The sequence below is a fragment of the Amblyraja radiata genome, chromosome 10, assembly GCF_010909765.2.
Source record: "Amblyraja radiata isolate CabotCenter1 chromosome 10, sAmbRad1.1.pri, whole genome shotgun sequence".
Classification (NCBI taxonomy): Eukaryota; Metazoa; Chordata; class Chondrichthyes; order Rajiformes; family Rajidae; genus Amblyraja; species Amblyraja radiata.
This window is the reverse complement of record NC_045965.1, coordinates 16,775,436-16,794,001: the sequence shown is the minus strand read 5'-3', so window position 1 is coordinate 16,794,001 and position 18,566 is coordinate 16,775,436. Positions and strand designations below refer to the sequence as shown.

The following is an 18,566-nucleotide window of genomic DNA, read 5'->3' as shown; positions in this document are numbered from 1 at the left end:
TTTATAGAGAAGCAGCTTTAATTCCTGGTCAACCTAAGGGCCTGTCCCACTTTCACGACCTAATTCACAATCTCTGCCGAGTTTGCCCTTGACTCATATTTGCAGCATGGTCGTCACGAGGTCGTAGGTAGGTCGTGATGCTAGTCATAGGTACTCGTGGCATCAAGTAGGTCGGGGCGTTTTTCTAGCCTGATGAAAAATGTCCACGAGTAAAAGGGGTTGTGAATTAGGTCGTGAAAGTGGGACAGGCCCTTTAGAACTGGAAAAAGCTGAACCAAGTTCTACGAGGCAGAAACAGGGTTAAGGGGAGCAGAGAACAATAGGATTCTTAACAATAAACATGGGGTGATGGCATAAGACAAAACATGATAAAAAAGGGACAGATTACAGATGAGTGGCAGAATCGCCATTTAAATTAGTCGGATTGGTAAATTTTAAAACAATTTTATAAATTGTTACTCCATTGATCTGCTCTATATCAGAGTTTATAATGTTACTGGTTTTAAAGTCTAAGTTTCCAATTAAAATAATTATCGGATTGATAACAATGGCAGAATCCATTGTATTTATTTAATTATTTTATTTATTACATAATTACAATAAAACTATTTGTGCACTAAAGACACTGTGGTATCATCTTTCGAACATAGTAGCTTTATTGCATTTATATAACTAACACTATCCAAATATCAATCTTGTAAGTTAGAACATGAACAGCACAGCACAGGAAGAGGCCCTTCAACACAAGTCTGCGTCAAACATGATGCCAAACTAATCTCCTCTGCCTGCATGTGATCTATATCCCCCATTCCCAGCATCACCTGGCAGCACATTCCAGAAACTTACCATTCTGTGCAAAAAAAATTTACCCTGCATCTTTAAACTTTCCCCTTTCTCATCTTAAAGCTAAGCTCCCTAGTCTTCAGGAAAAATCCCCGAGAAAAAGGTTCTGACTGTGTATCCTGCCTGTCTTTCCTTACAGCACCCTCTAATCCAGATAGCTGGAGTAACTCAGTGGGTCAGGCAGCACCTCTGGAGAAAAGGAATAAGCGATGTTTCAAATTGAGACCCTTCTTCAGACTGAGTTGGGGAAAGGGAAACGAGAGATCGAGATGGTAATATAGGGAGATATAGTACAAATGAATGAACGATGATCAAGGATCAACTATCACCATTACAGGCGTACACATGCCCTACCCCCGAACTCTACCTCAGCATCATTGAACCAGACAAAGAAACTCACTAGGATGACACGAGTGAAACTAGTACAACAACTAGGGTTGGGGTGGGATGGAGAGAGACGGGGGATGCAAGCATTACTTGAAGCTGGAAAAATCAACATTGTTATTGCTGCTGGGTTGTAAGCTGCCCAAGCACATTATGAGGTGCTGTTCCTACATGTGATGGGGGAAAAAAGAGGTGGGGGGGGGGGGGGGGGGGGGGGGGGTGGTGGGTGTGGTAGTGGTGGTGGCACCTTAAATTGGAGAATTCAATGTTCATACCATTGGGTTGGAAACTACACAGCAGAATATGAGGAGCTGTTCCTCCAGTTTGCCTCACTCTGGCCTCACTATGGCAATGATGGAGGCCTGGGATAGAAAGGTCAGTGAAACAATAATGTTGACTCCAAGTTTAAACAAATCAATTGAAATACAAAGATCTCGATGTAGTTCACTGGAGTCAAGAGTTTAAACCTTTCATGGTAGCCTGGAGTTAAGCTGAAACCTTCCAGTCATGTGCCCAAAACATCACTCAGAATTGAATCTACTATATTATCCCATAGAATGCATTGAGGCATGTAATTTTAGACTCTAAGTTGCATTAGCATCTTAGAGCTTGAAAAAGGAGCAACATTTGCAAATCAAAGGGAAAAAATATGTCATTTAAATCAGGGGATAATTTGAAGTACAATTTCTAAATTAAAATTAGTCATGCAAAAAACAAGTGTTACAAAGATGTAATAAAACATGTAATAAGTGGTTTAAAGGTTTATTGTAACGTATGCTTTTGCCCTCTTTCCCATCACACAGCCAAATATCTCAATATATTACAGGTGCACAACCTTTTATCCGAAATTCCAAATAACGAAAAGCTCCGAATAGCGGACATTTTTTCGGTCCTTGAAGAAAGGTCCTTGAAGACGTTCACCGAGGGCGGCCCGCAAAGGTGACAGCGGAACCTCCGGTCGGTCCTCGAAGAAAGGGGAACTAAATCCCCATTCATAAAAGAGAAGGTGAGGGTATATTGCGCGGGAGGGTTGATAATTGACAATCTGCTGCTGCCTGCCCGCTGAGTTAAAAAGTTCCCACGGTAGACTCACGATACACAGTGTATCGTGAGTCTTGCGTGGGAACTTTTTAACTCGGCGGGCAGGCAACAGCAGATTGTCGCTCCCTTCAGTTTCACCCCACCTACACCCCTCTGCTTCCCGGCCATGTGTGTGACCCCTTCCCTCCCTTCTCCAGCTCCCTGCCCATTGCACCGGCGCGGGGGCTTTGCACTGTCTTCACGTCGGCGATGCCAGCAGGTCAGTGCCAGTCACCGGAGACGTCAGGACCAACGGGACACCGACCCCCAGGCCCACTGCAGGCACGGAGATCCCAGAGACCCACAGCCAGCAGCAGCCCAGCCCCGTTCCAACTCCAGAGGAAAACTGCAAACTGGCCGGAGACGTCAGGACCACCAGAAGCCGCTCCCCGATGGGCTGCTACGGCGACAAGTGGCAGTTCGCCCACAGCCCGAGCTGCACCTCCTCATCGGGACACCGACCCCCAGGCCCACTGCAAGCACGGAGATCCCAGATCAGCAACTCCACCCCAGCCCCGCTCCAACTCCAGAGGAACACGCAGAAGCTGATGGTGTGCAAGGTACGTCTTGTTCTTGGGGTGGCGCAGCTCGGGCTGTGGGCGAACTGCCACTTGTCGCCGTAGCGGCCCATCGGGGAGCGGATTCCTCTGGAGTTGGAGGGGGAGGGGAGTATTGTGCTGTTTGATCGCCCCCTGCTATCCCAGGGACAGGGAGACACAGCGGCTTTTGAGAATGGTGGGCAATCACTTCCAAAGTTCTACCCACACAGTCAGTACATCTCTCCTACACTTGTCTGCCGCACTAAGATCATCTCGCAGAGAATGATCCCAGCCTAACCCTCCCTATTCTCTCCTATTCTGCAAGAAAAAACTACATTGAAGACTCAAACTCGCGATCGAGTAACTGCCGGGATCGAGGCGCAAACTCGCGGATATGAGCCGAGCACTCTACCACTGAGCCAGCCGTTAAAATCTACGCTAAAAATCTTCCATTCCGAAAGCCGAAAAATTCCGAATTACGAAAAGTGTCTGGTCCCAAGGCTTTCGGATAAAAGGTTGTGCACCTGTACTTTACATTTATACATCACATATCTGCAATGTTGCTTGCCATTTCACATTTATCCTCTCCTGAAATTAGTTTGCATTCTTTTCAAGGTACATTTGAGTTCATATCTACAAACCTGGAAATTCTGCCCATATATTAATATCTGTACATCATTAAAAACAGTTGTAATGTCAGCTATTATGGCAGAGCATTCAGTCTGAAAATCAAGAGTTCATTTCATGTCCCACCTAATTAATTTTCACATACCTCGACTCCATCCTATCCCCCCCCCTAGTCCAATCCCTCCCCACCTATGTCCAAGACACCTCACACGCTCTTCGTCTCTTCAATTACTTCGGTTTTCCAGGCCACCACTCCCTCATCTTTACCATGGATGTCCAGTCACTTTACACCTCCAACCACCACCAGGCAGGTCTTAAAGCCTCCCATTTCTTCCCCGACGCAGAACCAACCAATTTTGTCTACTAATACTCTCCTCTGCCTAGCAGAGCTGGTCCTTAACCTCAACAACCTTTCCTTCGACTCCTCCCACTTCCTCCAAATCCAAGGCGTAGCTATGGGCATTCGCATGGGCCCCAGCTAAGCCTGCCTTTTTGTAGGGTACGTTGAACAATCACTGGTCCAGGCGTACACTGGCCCTACCCCCGAACTCTACCTCCGCATTATTGACGACTGCATTGGTGCAGCCTCCTGCACCCATGCAGAACTCACTGACTTCCCATCAACTTCACGACTGATTTCCATCCTGCACTCTAATTCATTTGGACTATCTTCGACATTTCCCTACCGTTTCTGGATCTCACCGTCTCCATCACAGGAGACACATCTACTACAAACCTACTGACTCCCATAGCTATTTAGACTACATTTCTTCCCGCCCTGCTTCCTGTAAAGACTCTATCCCCTACTCCCAATTCCTCCGATTACGCCGCATCTGCGCCCAGGATGAGGGTTTCCTTTCTAGATCTTCGGAGATGCCCTAATTCTTTAGGAAATGGGGGTTCCCCTCTTCCATTATAGATACAATACAATACAATACAATACAATACAATTCAATTTATTGTCATTTGGACCCCTTGAGGTCCAAACGAAATGCCGTTTCTGCAGCCATACATTACAAACAAATAGACCCAAGACACAACATAATTTACATAAACATCCATCACATTGCTGTGATGGAAGGCCAAAAAAACTTATCTCTCCCCTGCACTCCCCCCCCCCCCCCCGATGTCAGAGTCAAAGTCAAAGCCCCCGGCAGGCGATGGCGATTGTCCCGTGGCCATTAAAGCCACGCCGGGTGATGCAAGGTCGCGCGCCGGGTCTTGGTGTTAGAGCCCCCGGCGTGCGCTCGCAGTCCCGCAGCCATTCCAAGCCGCGCGGGGCGGTGCTGTAAGGCCCCACTCCAGGAGCTCTTCAACCCCGCAACTCGGGCGGGAGAAGTCGCCGTTGCGGAAGCCCCGAAAAGCGGTCTCCCTCCAGGGACCCGCGGGCTCCCGGTGCCGCCGTCTGCCAAACCCGCAGTTGCAGCCTCTGAACCTCCGGAGGTCGGGCCGCAGCAGCGTCCACCACCGCTCCACCCGCTCTGGACTCGGCCAGCTCCGCGATGGTGAGGTGAGGTGAGTAGTCGGCACCACAGCCCCCGGTCTTCCTGTTGGAGGCCGCTCCTCGTTGCAGCCCCAACGACAACGGAGACCCGACAAAGAAAAGGTCGGGTCTCCCGTGCAGGGAGAGATGAAGCTCTCACTAAGGTATCCTCGATATCCCGCAGCTCCACACTTGCTCCTCCCCCCTCCCCCCATTCGCAACAAGTCCCCTTGTCCTCACCATCCACCCCATCAGCTGTTGCATACAGCATATAATCCTCCAACACTTTTGCCATCTTGCAACTCCCTGGCCAACTCGTCCCTTCCCACCCAAACCACCCCCTCCCCAGGTACTTTCCCAGGCAGCCGCAGGAGATGCAACCTTTACCTCCCCCCTCGACTCCATCCTCGGACCCCAACAGTCTTTTCAGGTGAGGCAGAGGTTCACTTGCACCTCCTCCAACCTCATCAACTGTATCTGCTGTTCCAGGTATCAGCTTCTGTACATCGGCAAGACCAAGCATAGGCTCGGCGAACGTTTTGCTGGACACCTCTGCTCAGTCCGCCTTAACCAACCTGATCTCCCAATTGCTCAGCACTTTAACTCCCCCTCCCATTCCCAATCTGACCTTTCTATCCTGGGCCTCCTCCATTGTTAGAGGCCCAGCACAAATTGGAGGAACAGCACCTCATATTTTGCTTGGGTAGCTTATACCCCAGCAGTATGAACATTGACTTCTCTAACTTCAAATAGCCCTTGTTTTCCCTCTCCCTCCATCCCCTCTCCCTTCCCGGTTCTCCCACCAGTCTTACTGTCTCCGGCTACATTCTATCTCTGTCCCGCCCACTCCCCTGACATCAATCTGAAGAAGGATCTCGGCCCATGAGGAGGAGGAGCCATCTCGGTGAACGGCTGCTAGCCAGCAGCCGTCCGTTTTAAATTCGTTTTTTTAATAGTTTTTAGTGAGTCCTGTTTTTTTGTTTGTAGGGGATATGGTCTTTTAATGTGGGGGGGGTAGGTGTAACTTTATTTCTAGGTCCCTACCTGGTCGGTGTGGCAGCCTTTTCTCCGGGCTGCCCGTCGACCCGTCCTCGTGGCCTACCTGCGGGCTTGGAGCACCGTTTCCTGGCGGGGACAGCCCAGCACCTCGGCCTCGGCGGCGGCACAGCGTTGGAGCGCTGGAGCGGAGCGGAGCGGGCGATGCCTTGCCTGGGTCGCCGCGCTGGAGCGACGCGCTGGACCGCCGAGAGCAACATCCCCGGGCTGCGGGTCTGCGGAGCGGAGAGACGGCAGTGCGGAGAGGCGGCAGTACGGAGAAGCGGCGCCGACTTTATCATCGAGAGCCTGGGAGCTCCTAACCGGCGCGGCCTTGTCGGCTTCGGCAGCCGCGGGCTCCAACCAGGAAGCGGCCGTTCCAGGTGGCCCAGCCGCCGAAAGGACTCTCCCGACGCCGGGGCAAGACCACCCGGTGAGAACGGCCAAGGACATCGGGCCACTGTAGAGGCAATTGCGGTGGCCTCAATAGGCCTGACTTTGGGGTGAACATGGGGTGGGGACTGGACATTGTGCCTTCCCCCACAGTGCTACCCACTGTGGGGGGATGATTTTTTTTTGTTGTCTAATTGTAGTCCTGTAGGTCTGTGTCCAAGATGGCTGCCGTGAAGAGAGAGTGGACGCTGGCGCGCTTTGGCTGCCGCTGCTCTCTCTTCACACTGTGTTTTTGATTTTCTGTTTTTGGATCGAATTCTGTTTTTAATTTGTGTCTCTGTGATGTCTTTTTTACCTGTTCTATTCCGATTATATGTTTTTATTCCGATTACTATGTAAGGTGTCCTTGAGATGTCTGAAAGGCGACCATTAAATAAAATTTATTATTATTATTATTATGACGTCACCCATTCCTTCTCTCCAGAAATGCTGCCCGTCCTGCTGAGTTACTCCAGCATTTTGTGTCTATGTTCATTTCTCTACTCTGGTTTCTGTTCCATTACTCTGGTTTCTGTTCTATTACCATATTATTGTCATCATGTTCAACTCATGGACTTTAATATTCCTTTAAATGAATCTTAGTAAAGTATCTTTTTAAAGTCCACAGGCAAGTCATAGGCTCTCTCCTTCAATTTCAAATAATTTGACCAGGTTATCTAAAGACGATTTGCTTTTAACAGATCAAAGGTTTTGTTTTTGAATTAACTAATTTTTCAATTTGTTTGTTCCAGATTGAGGATCCAAAGAGTTTCCAAGCAAAGAAATTAGTTATATATGTAATCAATAATTCATGAACTAATCCTGCTTTTTAAATAAACCTTCATTGGGTGTCACAAATTAACATACACAACTAGCTTTCTCTCAGAAAACAGATTTTCTCTCAGACTATCTTTTTAATAAACATGGTGTTGGTCACGACAAACATTATATAGGTATGTTGCAAAGCCTACCTGAAGCGTCGCTGAAAATCTGTCGCTGCGGGTGTGCGCGATTTTGGCGCCGTTTAGAGGGGGCGGGTTTAAAACGCGATTTTCTCTAGGCTGTTCAAATCGAAGATGTTCAGCCTTGTTAATTATTAACGAAAAATCGCTGAAAGACCCCGTCGCAAAAGCTATTATTAGTTTTAAAGGCCTTGGATAATAGTTATAGTAGTTTAAAAATCAATCTCTAAACCCGCGACCACCGACAGCCGTCAGGGTCTCATAGAGCAAACCACAGAAGGTATGTAGCTTATTTTTACATTAAAAAGGGCTTCTTAAGATCCCTTTATACAAAGTTTAATATTGCGAGTAGCTCATTTTGGGCCCATTATATCCCGCAGTATTTTTCTGGGCATTTGAGGGCACAAATCTACCGCAATGTGAACGTTCTAAACCAGTGCGTTCACAGGATCCCACTAGAAAGCTGATTTAAAATGGACTTTAATTTGCAGCAATTGAACACTAAATTCCTTCCATTTGGCCTATAAATTAATGTAAATGAGATTTAAAAATCATGTTTTACTGTGAATTATTTATGAATATTATTTGCACACTTAGGCTATTTAAAAATGTTAATCATTTATTAAGAAATGGATAGATGTTTAGATCTAGTAATTGAAGTTTGAAATTAGCTACACTTGGGTAACTAACTAATTATATGCTTTAATTTCAGGTCATCCAAGTAAGATTATTTTATATTTGTTTCAGAATGGTTCAATCTATGATAACTGAAAATTTCATTCAGTTCTCTTAATTTTTAAGAAAGTTATGGGCTTTTGACGGTCCACGATCACAGCTTTTTTGTTACGTCCATAGAAAATCAATAGGGAACAAGATGCTAATTTCCGAGTATGAAAATGGCCATAACTTTTTAAATACATGAGATATGAAAGTGAATTAGGTGTCAAATTAAACTTATTTTTATGCTTTATCTGATGGGATAAATTACAGACTTGATTTTTAAAATCTCAAAATTTTGTAACATTGCTACATTATACTATCCGATTTGTAATTATCTGGTTTGTTATTTCCTCCAGCACAGTTAGCATATCCTAGGGGAAATGAAAATAACGTTTGGTTGTAGATGTACTGCTATTTCTTATCCAATATTCTTCCACTGGCTTGCATACACAATAAAGATGGATAATAGACTGTGAATTCTGCTAGCATGTATTGTAATTTCCAATAAAGCTTTCACACCCTATGTTCACAAGCAAGTGCTGCATGATAACAACCAAATTCAACCACTAATTACCAATCAATGCACACTTGTCAGGTTATGTCCATCTCTAAGCTGTGCAATTTAAATACATCAACACCAAACAACTTACACTTCCAATGGCATGCAATGATTTTGGATATTAAATAGCTTTTAACTTGCTGATATTTAATAGTCAACTTCCCAAAGAGCCTCCATGGATTATGAATCTAGTATTACACAGAGAACACACCGACTGGGTGCAAAATAGCCTGATTCAGCAACTTAAACGAAGAATGAAGGTGATTATAGAGAGTGGCACGCGCAACCCAATTAATCACAGGTAGTGGTCTGCCCACCATTGAAGGGATCTGTAGGAAGTGTTGCCTTGAAAAGGCAGTCAATATCATCAAACACCCACACCGTCCTGGCCATGCTCTCATTTCGCTACAACCAACAAGGTGGTGTCACAGGAGCCTGGAAAGTGGTCTAACCTCAGCAAGTATGAACTGTAATGAACTGTGTTTTCAGTTGCACTATGGACTTGATTTTCTTTCTTTACATGCCACTGCTATACCAGACATCAAGCCTGGCTTGCCTGCCGCGGAACCGGGCAAGCCAGGCTTGATGTCTGGAGAGGGAAGTCGTCGAGCCTGGCCCCTGCTCCCCCCATGGACTAGAACGGAGGGAGTCAGATGTGCTGACCGGTTGTCAGAGGCAGTGCAGTACACCTCGATGATGGAGTGAGCTGCTCAAGGACCTGCAGCTGCCTTGGGCTCAGCTGGACCTGCACCGCTCTAAATGGTTCCCTGTAGACCAGACGCGGCCTGCAGTGGCACAGAGCAGGAGAGGACACCAATGGGCAGGCCTGGCCAAGCTGATCCTGCAACGATCATGGCTTTCATGGTCAGGTCAAGAACTCTTGGAGGTGGGGAGAAGGCAGGAACTGATTGGGGATGATCAGCCATGATCACATTGAATGGCGGTGCTGGCTCGAAGGGCCGAATGGCCTACTCCTGCACCTGTTGTCTACACCTACAACAACTGGGACTTGAAAATGGCATTAAATCTGACTGTAAACTCTCAGTGTACTATTACTGTATACTTCTACCATGCTTATCTAAGATGTACCTAATGCTTATGAATAATGATATCTTTATGGAACTGTACATAATAAAATGTATTTCACTGTGCTTCAGTAATGTGACAAATAAAGTACCATTGAATTGAATAAATCATTGCATTTTTGATTATTATATATTCCCAATGTGTATTGTGTTTACGGGCCTGTTGCAAGTACAAATGTAATTGTTCCTTTGACAAAGAAACCTCCTTGCCTCCTTCAAGAAGTGTTAAAACCATGCATGTAAACTTCAATCTTTGTTGATGTCACATGTTCCTGGATGTCACATGTCACTATGGCACAAGTGACATCACAAAATAAACCTAAACGAAGCAAAGGCATTTTGAAACATTTGAAATAATCTTACTATTGGCAAAATAGCTGGCATCATCTCCAGTACCAACTCTTTTACGGTATGGTAGGATTGTGGTGGGTGTATGGAACAAGCTGCCAGAGGAGGTAGTTGAGGCTAGGACTATCCCAGCATTTAAGAAACAGTTAAACAGGTACATGGATAGTTCTGGAGGGATATGGACCAAACGTGGACAGGTGGGACTAGTGTAGTTGGAACATGATGGCCAGTGTGGGCAAGTTGGGCCGAAGGACCTGTTTCCACACTCTTATCACTCCATGACTCTCTGATTAGATTTCTTTCCTTTTCGTGCACTTGCTTCATAGAAATGTTTAGCCACAGTTTTTAAAAAAGCAAATGGAAAAAAGGAGAACAAAAGTACCTTCCACCAACTGCAAAATCTGAAATAGCGTAATAGTAAGACTTCAGAACCTTCGGGTCATTAAAAACTTCGTCCCCAAAGGTGTTCAACCTATTCAAGGTCACTTTGATGTCGGTTGCTGTCACCCATTCCTGTAAGTGAGCAAAAATAATTAACACTCTGCACGTAAAATTATTGGTCACTAGTCAAGAAATTACCCATCATAAAACAGCCATTAAAACAAAATACTACAAAAACTATTACAATGCATCATGTTCTGCAATGAATTATATTAAAAAATAATTGTATAAATAACCAAAATGGAAAATCGAGCTTTGCCATTATTGCAAAGAGTATAATATATGATAAGATTTGTTTAGTTCATGTTTAGATTGGAGAAATATTGTGTCAGTCAGAGTCTAGAGCCTGGAGACAAGCACGAGAAATGAAAGGAGAGGCAGACCCTTCTGCCCAACCCATCCAAGTCCTCCAACTTTCTTAACCCAGCTAGTCCCACTCAGCTATGCCTGTCCTATATCCCTCCAAACTGTTTCTCTCTCCAAATACCCATCCAAATGCCTTTTCAATGTCACAATTGTACCCTTCTCTACTAGCTCCTCTGGCAATTCATTCCAGATAACCCACCACCCTCTACTTTAAAAAAATCCTCCTCCCCCCCACCCTGCCCCCTTTAAATCTTTCACCTCTCAACATTAAACCTATGTATTCTGGTTATAGACTCTCCTACGCTGGGGAAAAGACTGTGGCCATTCACCTTCTGCCTCTTGTGATTTTATAAACCTTAAATAGATCATGCCTCATTTCCTATGCTCCAGGCCTAACCAGCCTCTCCTTATAATTCAAACCCTCCAGTCCCGGCAACATCTTTTATCAATCTTTTTTTGTATTTGAGGTTTTGATTTCCCCCCCCGCCCTCTCAGATACCTAAAGGCAAGTGATGAATCTCATCACTGATGCTGTCTGCCTTTGCTGAGAGCTGGGCTCCTAGAAACAAAAAGTAGGTCATGTTTTCCAGAGTTATGCTATGCGACTTCTCTGTGGTGCAGAGCACATTTGGTCTGTGGATGTTTTCAGTACACAGTCCATTCTCTCATATGTTTTGGGGAACAGCTCGACAATGACTTAGTGCCGTTTCCCAATGTGCACAGACGCAGCTGTTGTCTGCATATTGCAGCTCGGTGTCTCAGGTCAGATTGACCTTGATACTGGAGTGGGGGAACATTGTTTGAGATGAAGTCTTTAATATTGCAATGAGAAAGTATGAGGCAAGGGTTGGAGCAATGACATAATAACACAGGTATTGCATCTGCAGTAGAATTGTAGGTTGGAACAGCAGTTTGCTTGCCAACCTGTAATAGATATAGAAATTCCTGAACACAGAAAAATTTGTGAAAAATTCTCCAGAGCACCTCAAATGCCAGTGTCAAAAGTCTCTTGTAAGGTTAAAACAAAAAGGCCATGAATAGTGGTTGATACTGCTTCCTGTATATTTCTTGAGATCTGCTGCTCCTTTTGAACAATTGAATCTGCTGCTCGATTTGGGGGCAGCTCTTCTGTCACTGGCAGGGGACAGTTAAAAAGGATGCTGGCAATAATTTTCCCTGGTGCAGAGGATAGTGAGGCCTGTCTATATTACTGCAATTGGATATGCCTTTTTCCAAAGATGGTCTTGATTTATGGCATGTGTGAGATCTTGTGGCATAACCATATCGTCCCCAGATTTGGGGCTGTGAAATTGTTACTAATGTTGCTAACTGTCAAATTTGGAAACTCGGCAGGAATTTACATTCCAGAGGCCTTGTCTGTTTCCAGATGACTTGTGGTTTTTCAACGAGACTAGAATGGGTAAAATCGAAGACAAATGCAAAAAGAACAGACTCTTTATTTCTTCCAATTGTTTCTTTCACCTGGTGCTAATTGCATTTATATTCTTGCCTTCTTCATTCCCAGTTCTCAATGTGGTGTGCCTTGAATATTAGGGTCACAAATGGGCCTTGACAATGCTGAAGAAGACACGCATGTCATGACTGTCAGCGTGCTACAAGACCTCCTGAACTCTGCCCACCCATTGGGTCACAAACTTTTGAATGCTTGCCTTCAAATGCCCAAAGTGCAATTTTTAATTACATCTTGGAAACATTAGAATTCTGCCACTGTAGGTGGAGATTTAGACTGTTTGTGTATCATTGAAACTAGTCCCATTTGCCTGCATTTGGCTTGCAACGGCTCAAAACCTTTCCAATCCACATACTTGTCCAAAGGACTTTTAATTGCTGTTATTGTACCTTCTACGACTACTTCCTCAGGCAGCTCATTCCATATACTCACAACCCTATCTGTGAAAATGTCAACCTTCACGTTCCCATTAAATCTTTCCCATCTCAGTTTAAACCTATGTCCTCTAGATCTTGATACCCCTACCCTGGGAAAGAGACGCTGTGCATTCATCCTATTCATGCTCCTCACGATTTTATACACTGCTAAGATCACTCCTCAGCTTCCTGCATTCCAAGGAATAAAGTCCTAACTTGCCAAACCTTTCGGCCCTCAAGTCCTGGCAACATCCTCACAAAAATCTTCTCTTCATTCGTTGATGATTAATGGGATCTTTCCTAAAGCTGGAGCTGGTTGACCAAAACTGAATACAATATTCCAAGTGAGGCCTCACCAATTTCTTGCACAATAACACAACTTAGTGCTCTACTGGGTTTGGCTATATACTTCAAAATTGTAAAAGGTGGCCAATGCAATTATGCTACATTTATTTACCATTTTGTTATTTTTTAAATGAAATACTTCTAGCTACATGGCATAAAACTGACAGGAATGGAATTGATGGCGAGTGCTATGTACAGCAACTGACTCGCATTCGTTGAATTCACACACATGCAAAGCAGAAGCATTTATACAGGAAAACAAGTCTCCCATTCACATAGTGCATAATCTGGGTTCTATGCTGTCACCAAGAGAACAGGGACTAACTATACCAGAAAGTAAATCTGCTTCTACCTATCATTTAACATTACTGACTGCCAAAAAAAAGACCAAGTATTGGCTTTTACCCGAGGAATTTGTTCTATACTCTTCATTGAACACAAATTCCAGCAGTACAATTCATGTTACAAATTAACATAACATTTAACTAAAATGGTAATAATGCCCACAAGGTCTCCTGAAACATTGCATGGTCAAATAAAGTGGTCTTTATAATTACCACACAAATCCATGGTGAAAATTCCTGGCCATTGGACAACTGTAACATTTAACAGTAATAAACGGCAACAATTCTAGGGGAAATATTATCAGCATGATTTATACGACTCCACAATTTGAAATGAGATTATGAGCAAAATGCAACAAGGTGTAGACATCCCAGTCAGCGTCAATGCTGTCAAAGTGGAGATGATCGAGAGCTTCAAGTTTTTACACATAATTATCACCAGTTTCTCCTAGATTAACCACATCGCTGCTTTGGCTAAAAAAGCACACCAACGTTTCTACCTCCTCAGAAGACTCAGGAGATGCAGCATGTCCTATGACTCATACCAACTTCGATAGATGCATGGTAGAAATTATCCTCTCGGGGTTCATTACAGCTTGGTTTGGCAAAAGCTCTGACCAAGAAATTGCTGAGAGTTGTGGATGTAGGCCAGTCCATCATACAAAGCGACCTCCTTTCGCCCCCACCCCCTAACCGCTGCCTATCTACACTTCACGCTGCTTCGGCAAAGCAGCCAGCATAATCAAGGACCTATTTCACCCTAGTCATTCTCTATTCTCCCCTCTCCACTGGGCAAAATATATAAAAGCTTGGAAGCAAATACCAGATTCGGGAACAATTCTACTGTTATCATTCTACTGAACTGGCCTCTCTCTCATAAGCCTAGGGTGTAGTCCTGATCTCCCAACCAACTTCATTTTATTTTATCAACACTTTCCCTGTAATTGCAATGCTTTAATACTATGCTGCTATAGCTATACTATAGGACTTGATATCTATACCTCCTAAATATGATCAACTCCATATTACACTGACCTTTCCCTCTTTTGCCTGTGCATTTGTAAATACTTGTTGAATGTCCAATTTGTTAGGCAACCTCCTCTCTTCCCATTTCCCTCGCTTTGTCATCAAGATTTAGAAGACAGACTCAAAGACAAAGTTCTCAAAATAGAGGTTTTCTTTTCTCCCACTTCTTTTCTTATCCTACCATCCCACCTCCAAAACAACTCCCAAAGAGGAATTTGGTTGGCAGTGTTTCAATATTTCTCCTGAAGAAGCAATCATACTCATGTTATCTGCAAAAGTGCAGATGGATTAGAGCCAGATTTGGCTGCGCCAAAGGTATAGGGTATATTAAGGAGCAAGAAACGCATCCTTGTGAGGTACCAGTGTTGGGAATTACTGCAGAGGATAGATTGTTGACTATCCTCACAGATTGCGGTCTATGGGTCTGAAAGTCAACGACCCAGTCGCAGAGGTAGATGCTGATTCCTCCTTTGGAGAGGAGTTTGGAATACGTTATGGTGCCAGCTGTAGTCAATAAATAGGAGGCTGACGTACGGATGGCATCTGCTGTGGATCTGTTGTTACAGGAGGCAAAAGCAGTGGATCAAGGCTGTCTAGAAGGCTGCAGTTAAGGTGTGCCATCACCATTTTCTCAAGGCACAAGGACATTCCAATTGCTATTAGAACGGGATTCCATGGAAACTTGTTGGCCCCAAACCCTTATCACAGTCCTGATCCAAATTTGGACCCGGTTCTGAAGACCAAATAGTAAGAAGAATCACCTCAACTACAAGGAGTAAATATTGCCAACAACTTTCCTGGACTCAACTACATCGAGGCTACAGCCAAATAAAGCACACAAACACCTGTACTTCCTCAGGAGACTAAGGAAACTTGGCACATATCCATGATAACACCATGGATCACTAAATGTGAATAAATAGAACAAGCGAGTGCAAGTAAAGGTGAAATCATATTAAAATAAAGCAGATTATTCAAAATAATAGGCCCAGATCAGCCAGTCTCGTGTCTGGTTTGCCAGTCAGTAAAATTGTGCTGAATTCCTTGTTCCACGTTGCTGCACTCTCAGAATATATCAGAAACCTTGATACTCAGTGCATTAAGCATCCAGTGTCCTTTTCAGCCGAGAATAAGAAAAATACTCCATATCTAATCAGCAGACAATTTCATAATTCTTATGTTTAAGAATGAACTGCAGATGCTGGAAAATCGAAGGTAGATTGGGTGAACATCTTTTCTTCTAAAGATGTGGATTTTAATGAATCAAAGTAGTCTGTGAACATGTCTCTTTGGCCATGTGTTCATCCCATTGAGCCCAATCCTATTTACTTCTGATGAGTAATATCCAATGTGATAGCTAGCTGGTTGGAAGTATTTGGATAGCATACAACACTACCAGTGTTCCTATCCTCCCCAACTATAGCAACTACCACCATTTCACTGCATAGCTGCCACTTTGGGTATTTTACTGCACCATTATCAGAGTTACAGATGAAGCTGACTATTCTCATAACCAAGCATCATCCACCAGTACTGACCACCGTAAATTGGAGAAACAGCACCTCATATTTCGCTTGGACAGTTTGCACCCCAGTGGTATGAACATTGACTTCTCTAATTTCAGGTAGTCCTTACTTTCTCCTCCCCTTCTCAGCTCTCCCTCAGCCCTCTAGCTCCACCTCTTCCTTTCTTCCTCCCTCCACCCCCCCCCCCCCCCCCCCCCCCCCAAGCAATTTGAGATTTCCATTATATCCTTGAAAATTACCTTTTTAATTACCTTTTTATCTAATTATTTAAAGACCGAAGAGGGGTAAAGCAAATGAAGAGAAATATTGGAAAACAATGAGACATTTTTTTGCATAAGAGTGGGCCGGCAAAGTTATCGGATTAAGGGGCAATGTGCAGCGATTTTGCATACATCAAAGTAATACATTTTGGACATGAAATGAATGAACCCGAACAGAGAATGGATTATACTCAGAATCTTATCTTGTGGGAATTCCATTCCTGTGCAATCAATTCATGAGTTAACTGACCGAAATTATTTGCTTGTCTGATAACATACTGTTGGCGTATAAGCAGGTTCATTCATACTCAAGACCAAAATTCTTTGAAGCTTTTAATCTATAACTAGGAATGGTGCTGAGAACATGATGTTATTTTACACAACCCATTTCCCTTCAAGATAATCCTCTATTTTTTTTCATGAGCCTCAAGGTTATTCAGTCCATCAGGGGACCCCCAATACTATTTAAATCAATTACACTCATAATAAAATTATATTTTTGACCAATCCTGTGCTCCACTCCAGTTTTGAACTAAATTCATATACTTTGCTATTGGCATTTCTTCATCCCCTACACAATTCAGGCACTTCACCATGCCTTTCTTTGCATGATCATCGTAACTTTTTCAAAATGTAGATCGAGATAGATAATTATTTTGGCTTTATTCGCGTTGTTTTAACAAGCTCATATGAAATTTCATACATCAGGTTCTTCAATACCAAATTAATTTCTATTTTATTAAACCAAATTTTGACTTGCTGAGAATGGCAAAATATAATTTGGCATGTAGTGTCACAAGGCGATATTGGAACAGGTGATACAAATAATAGTTAAAGAGGTATGTTTTAGGAATTAAGTTACATTTCCTGGGAGATAATGTGCTGTGAAGAAATAATTCCAGAACTTAGGCTTTGGGCAGCCATAGCAAAGAATGTAAAGGGGAAGCGATGAAAGTCAGAGATGGGCAAGATGCCAGAATTAGAGGATAGGCAGAGACCTGAGAATTTAAAAGCTGGAGGAGTTTGCAAACAGGCTTTAACATATAGATTTCCCTCATTGGTAATTGAAGCAGATCAGATTGAATTAGCAATAAGCATGAAAAGACATGAAAAGACTGGAAGGCACATCTTGGCTTGGTACAAATCAATTCAGAATTAGTCTATAAATTCCATGAAAATGGAGACATCGAATTAAAACAACATGCCATACAACATAGAGTCTCAAATGGCATAGATTATTTTAACTTGATAAAAAAAATCACGAATCGACCACTATTTAGGTCATAAAAGCCGAGGAATGTATCTAACAAAAAGGGAACAGCTGCATATAGGAAAACGCTTACAATCTACTTACTCAAGTATTTTAGCCATAAACTGAACCGCGATCTGAGTCTGATGGAGAAGTCAAAAGTTTTCAATTGTGATTTGTATTGGAACCAGAACAATAAAATTCTTACGCTGCAGCTTTGCATCTTTAATTGCAACAAAGCAACAAATAAACATACAATAAATCAATCAGTTTTACCAGTTTCTCACTTGCCTTCTGTCTGAAGAGCAGCTTGCATTGAAATTATGTTAATTTTCTGTCAGGGTACAAAACCAAATCATCAGCTATTTCATGTATTACGTCCTACTTAAGACTATATCCACCCAGTTACATAAAAGCTCAGATTAGCTTTCTTTCCTCTCTCAGAATTCAACAGTTCATAGGGTGAAGCACTGCTATCAGATAAGCATATTCTGTAAAGTAAGTATGAAATCATAGCAGTGTTCAGTATTCACTTTTATGCTGTTATGCTAGACAATAGGATTGGTAGAACATTGATGCCAATTCCTCCACCCATGGAGTAACAAGCATTAATAACTGATTGAACATACTTAAATTTAAACCCTTAGTTTCCTTTCACAATCTTCAATTCCAAGAGGAAATATACCTCTCAATTACAACACTGACATTTTGCAAGAAAACTGATCGATCAAACAAAACATGCTCCACAAAGACTAAATCAGCCAATAATTATTCAAATTATTAATCTGCTAGCTACCTGTACGTTTCTACATCAGTGCCCATGAAAACAACCTTTGTGTCTTTTTATTTTATTCCTGCTGTGACCCCAAACTCTTCCTTTAATCATCCCCACCTCCCGTTCGAATTAAGAAATTTGGCTTTCACACTTGTCTGCCTGGTGATCCATTCCAATCTACATCCATCACTGCAGCGTTTGTCTAACAATAATTAATAATCAATGCATCGCTTCTCCTTTTACCATTCTG

At 43.3% G+C, this 18,566-nt stretch overlaps 1 protein-coding gene across 1 annotated transcript in view; it reads right to left on the bottom strand.

Moving 5' to 3' along the window:
- Positions 1 to 18,566, bottom strand: part of lamc1 (laminin subunit gamma 1) — a 185,857-nt gene that overhangs the window by 79,423 nt on the left and 87,868 nt on the right. The window contains exon 3 of the mRNA XM_033028193.1: positions 10,480 to 10,610. Within this exon, the coding sequence (XP_032884084.1) occupies positions 10,480 to 10,610 (131 nt within the window). The remainder of the gene's footprint in view (positions 1 to 10,479; positions 10,611 to 18,566) is intronic.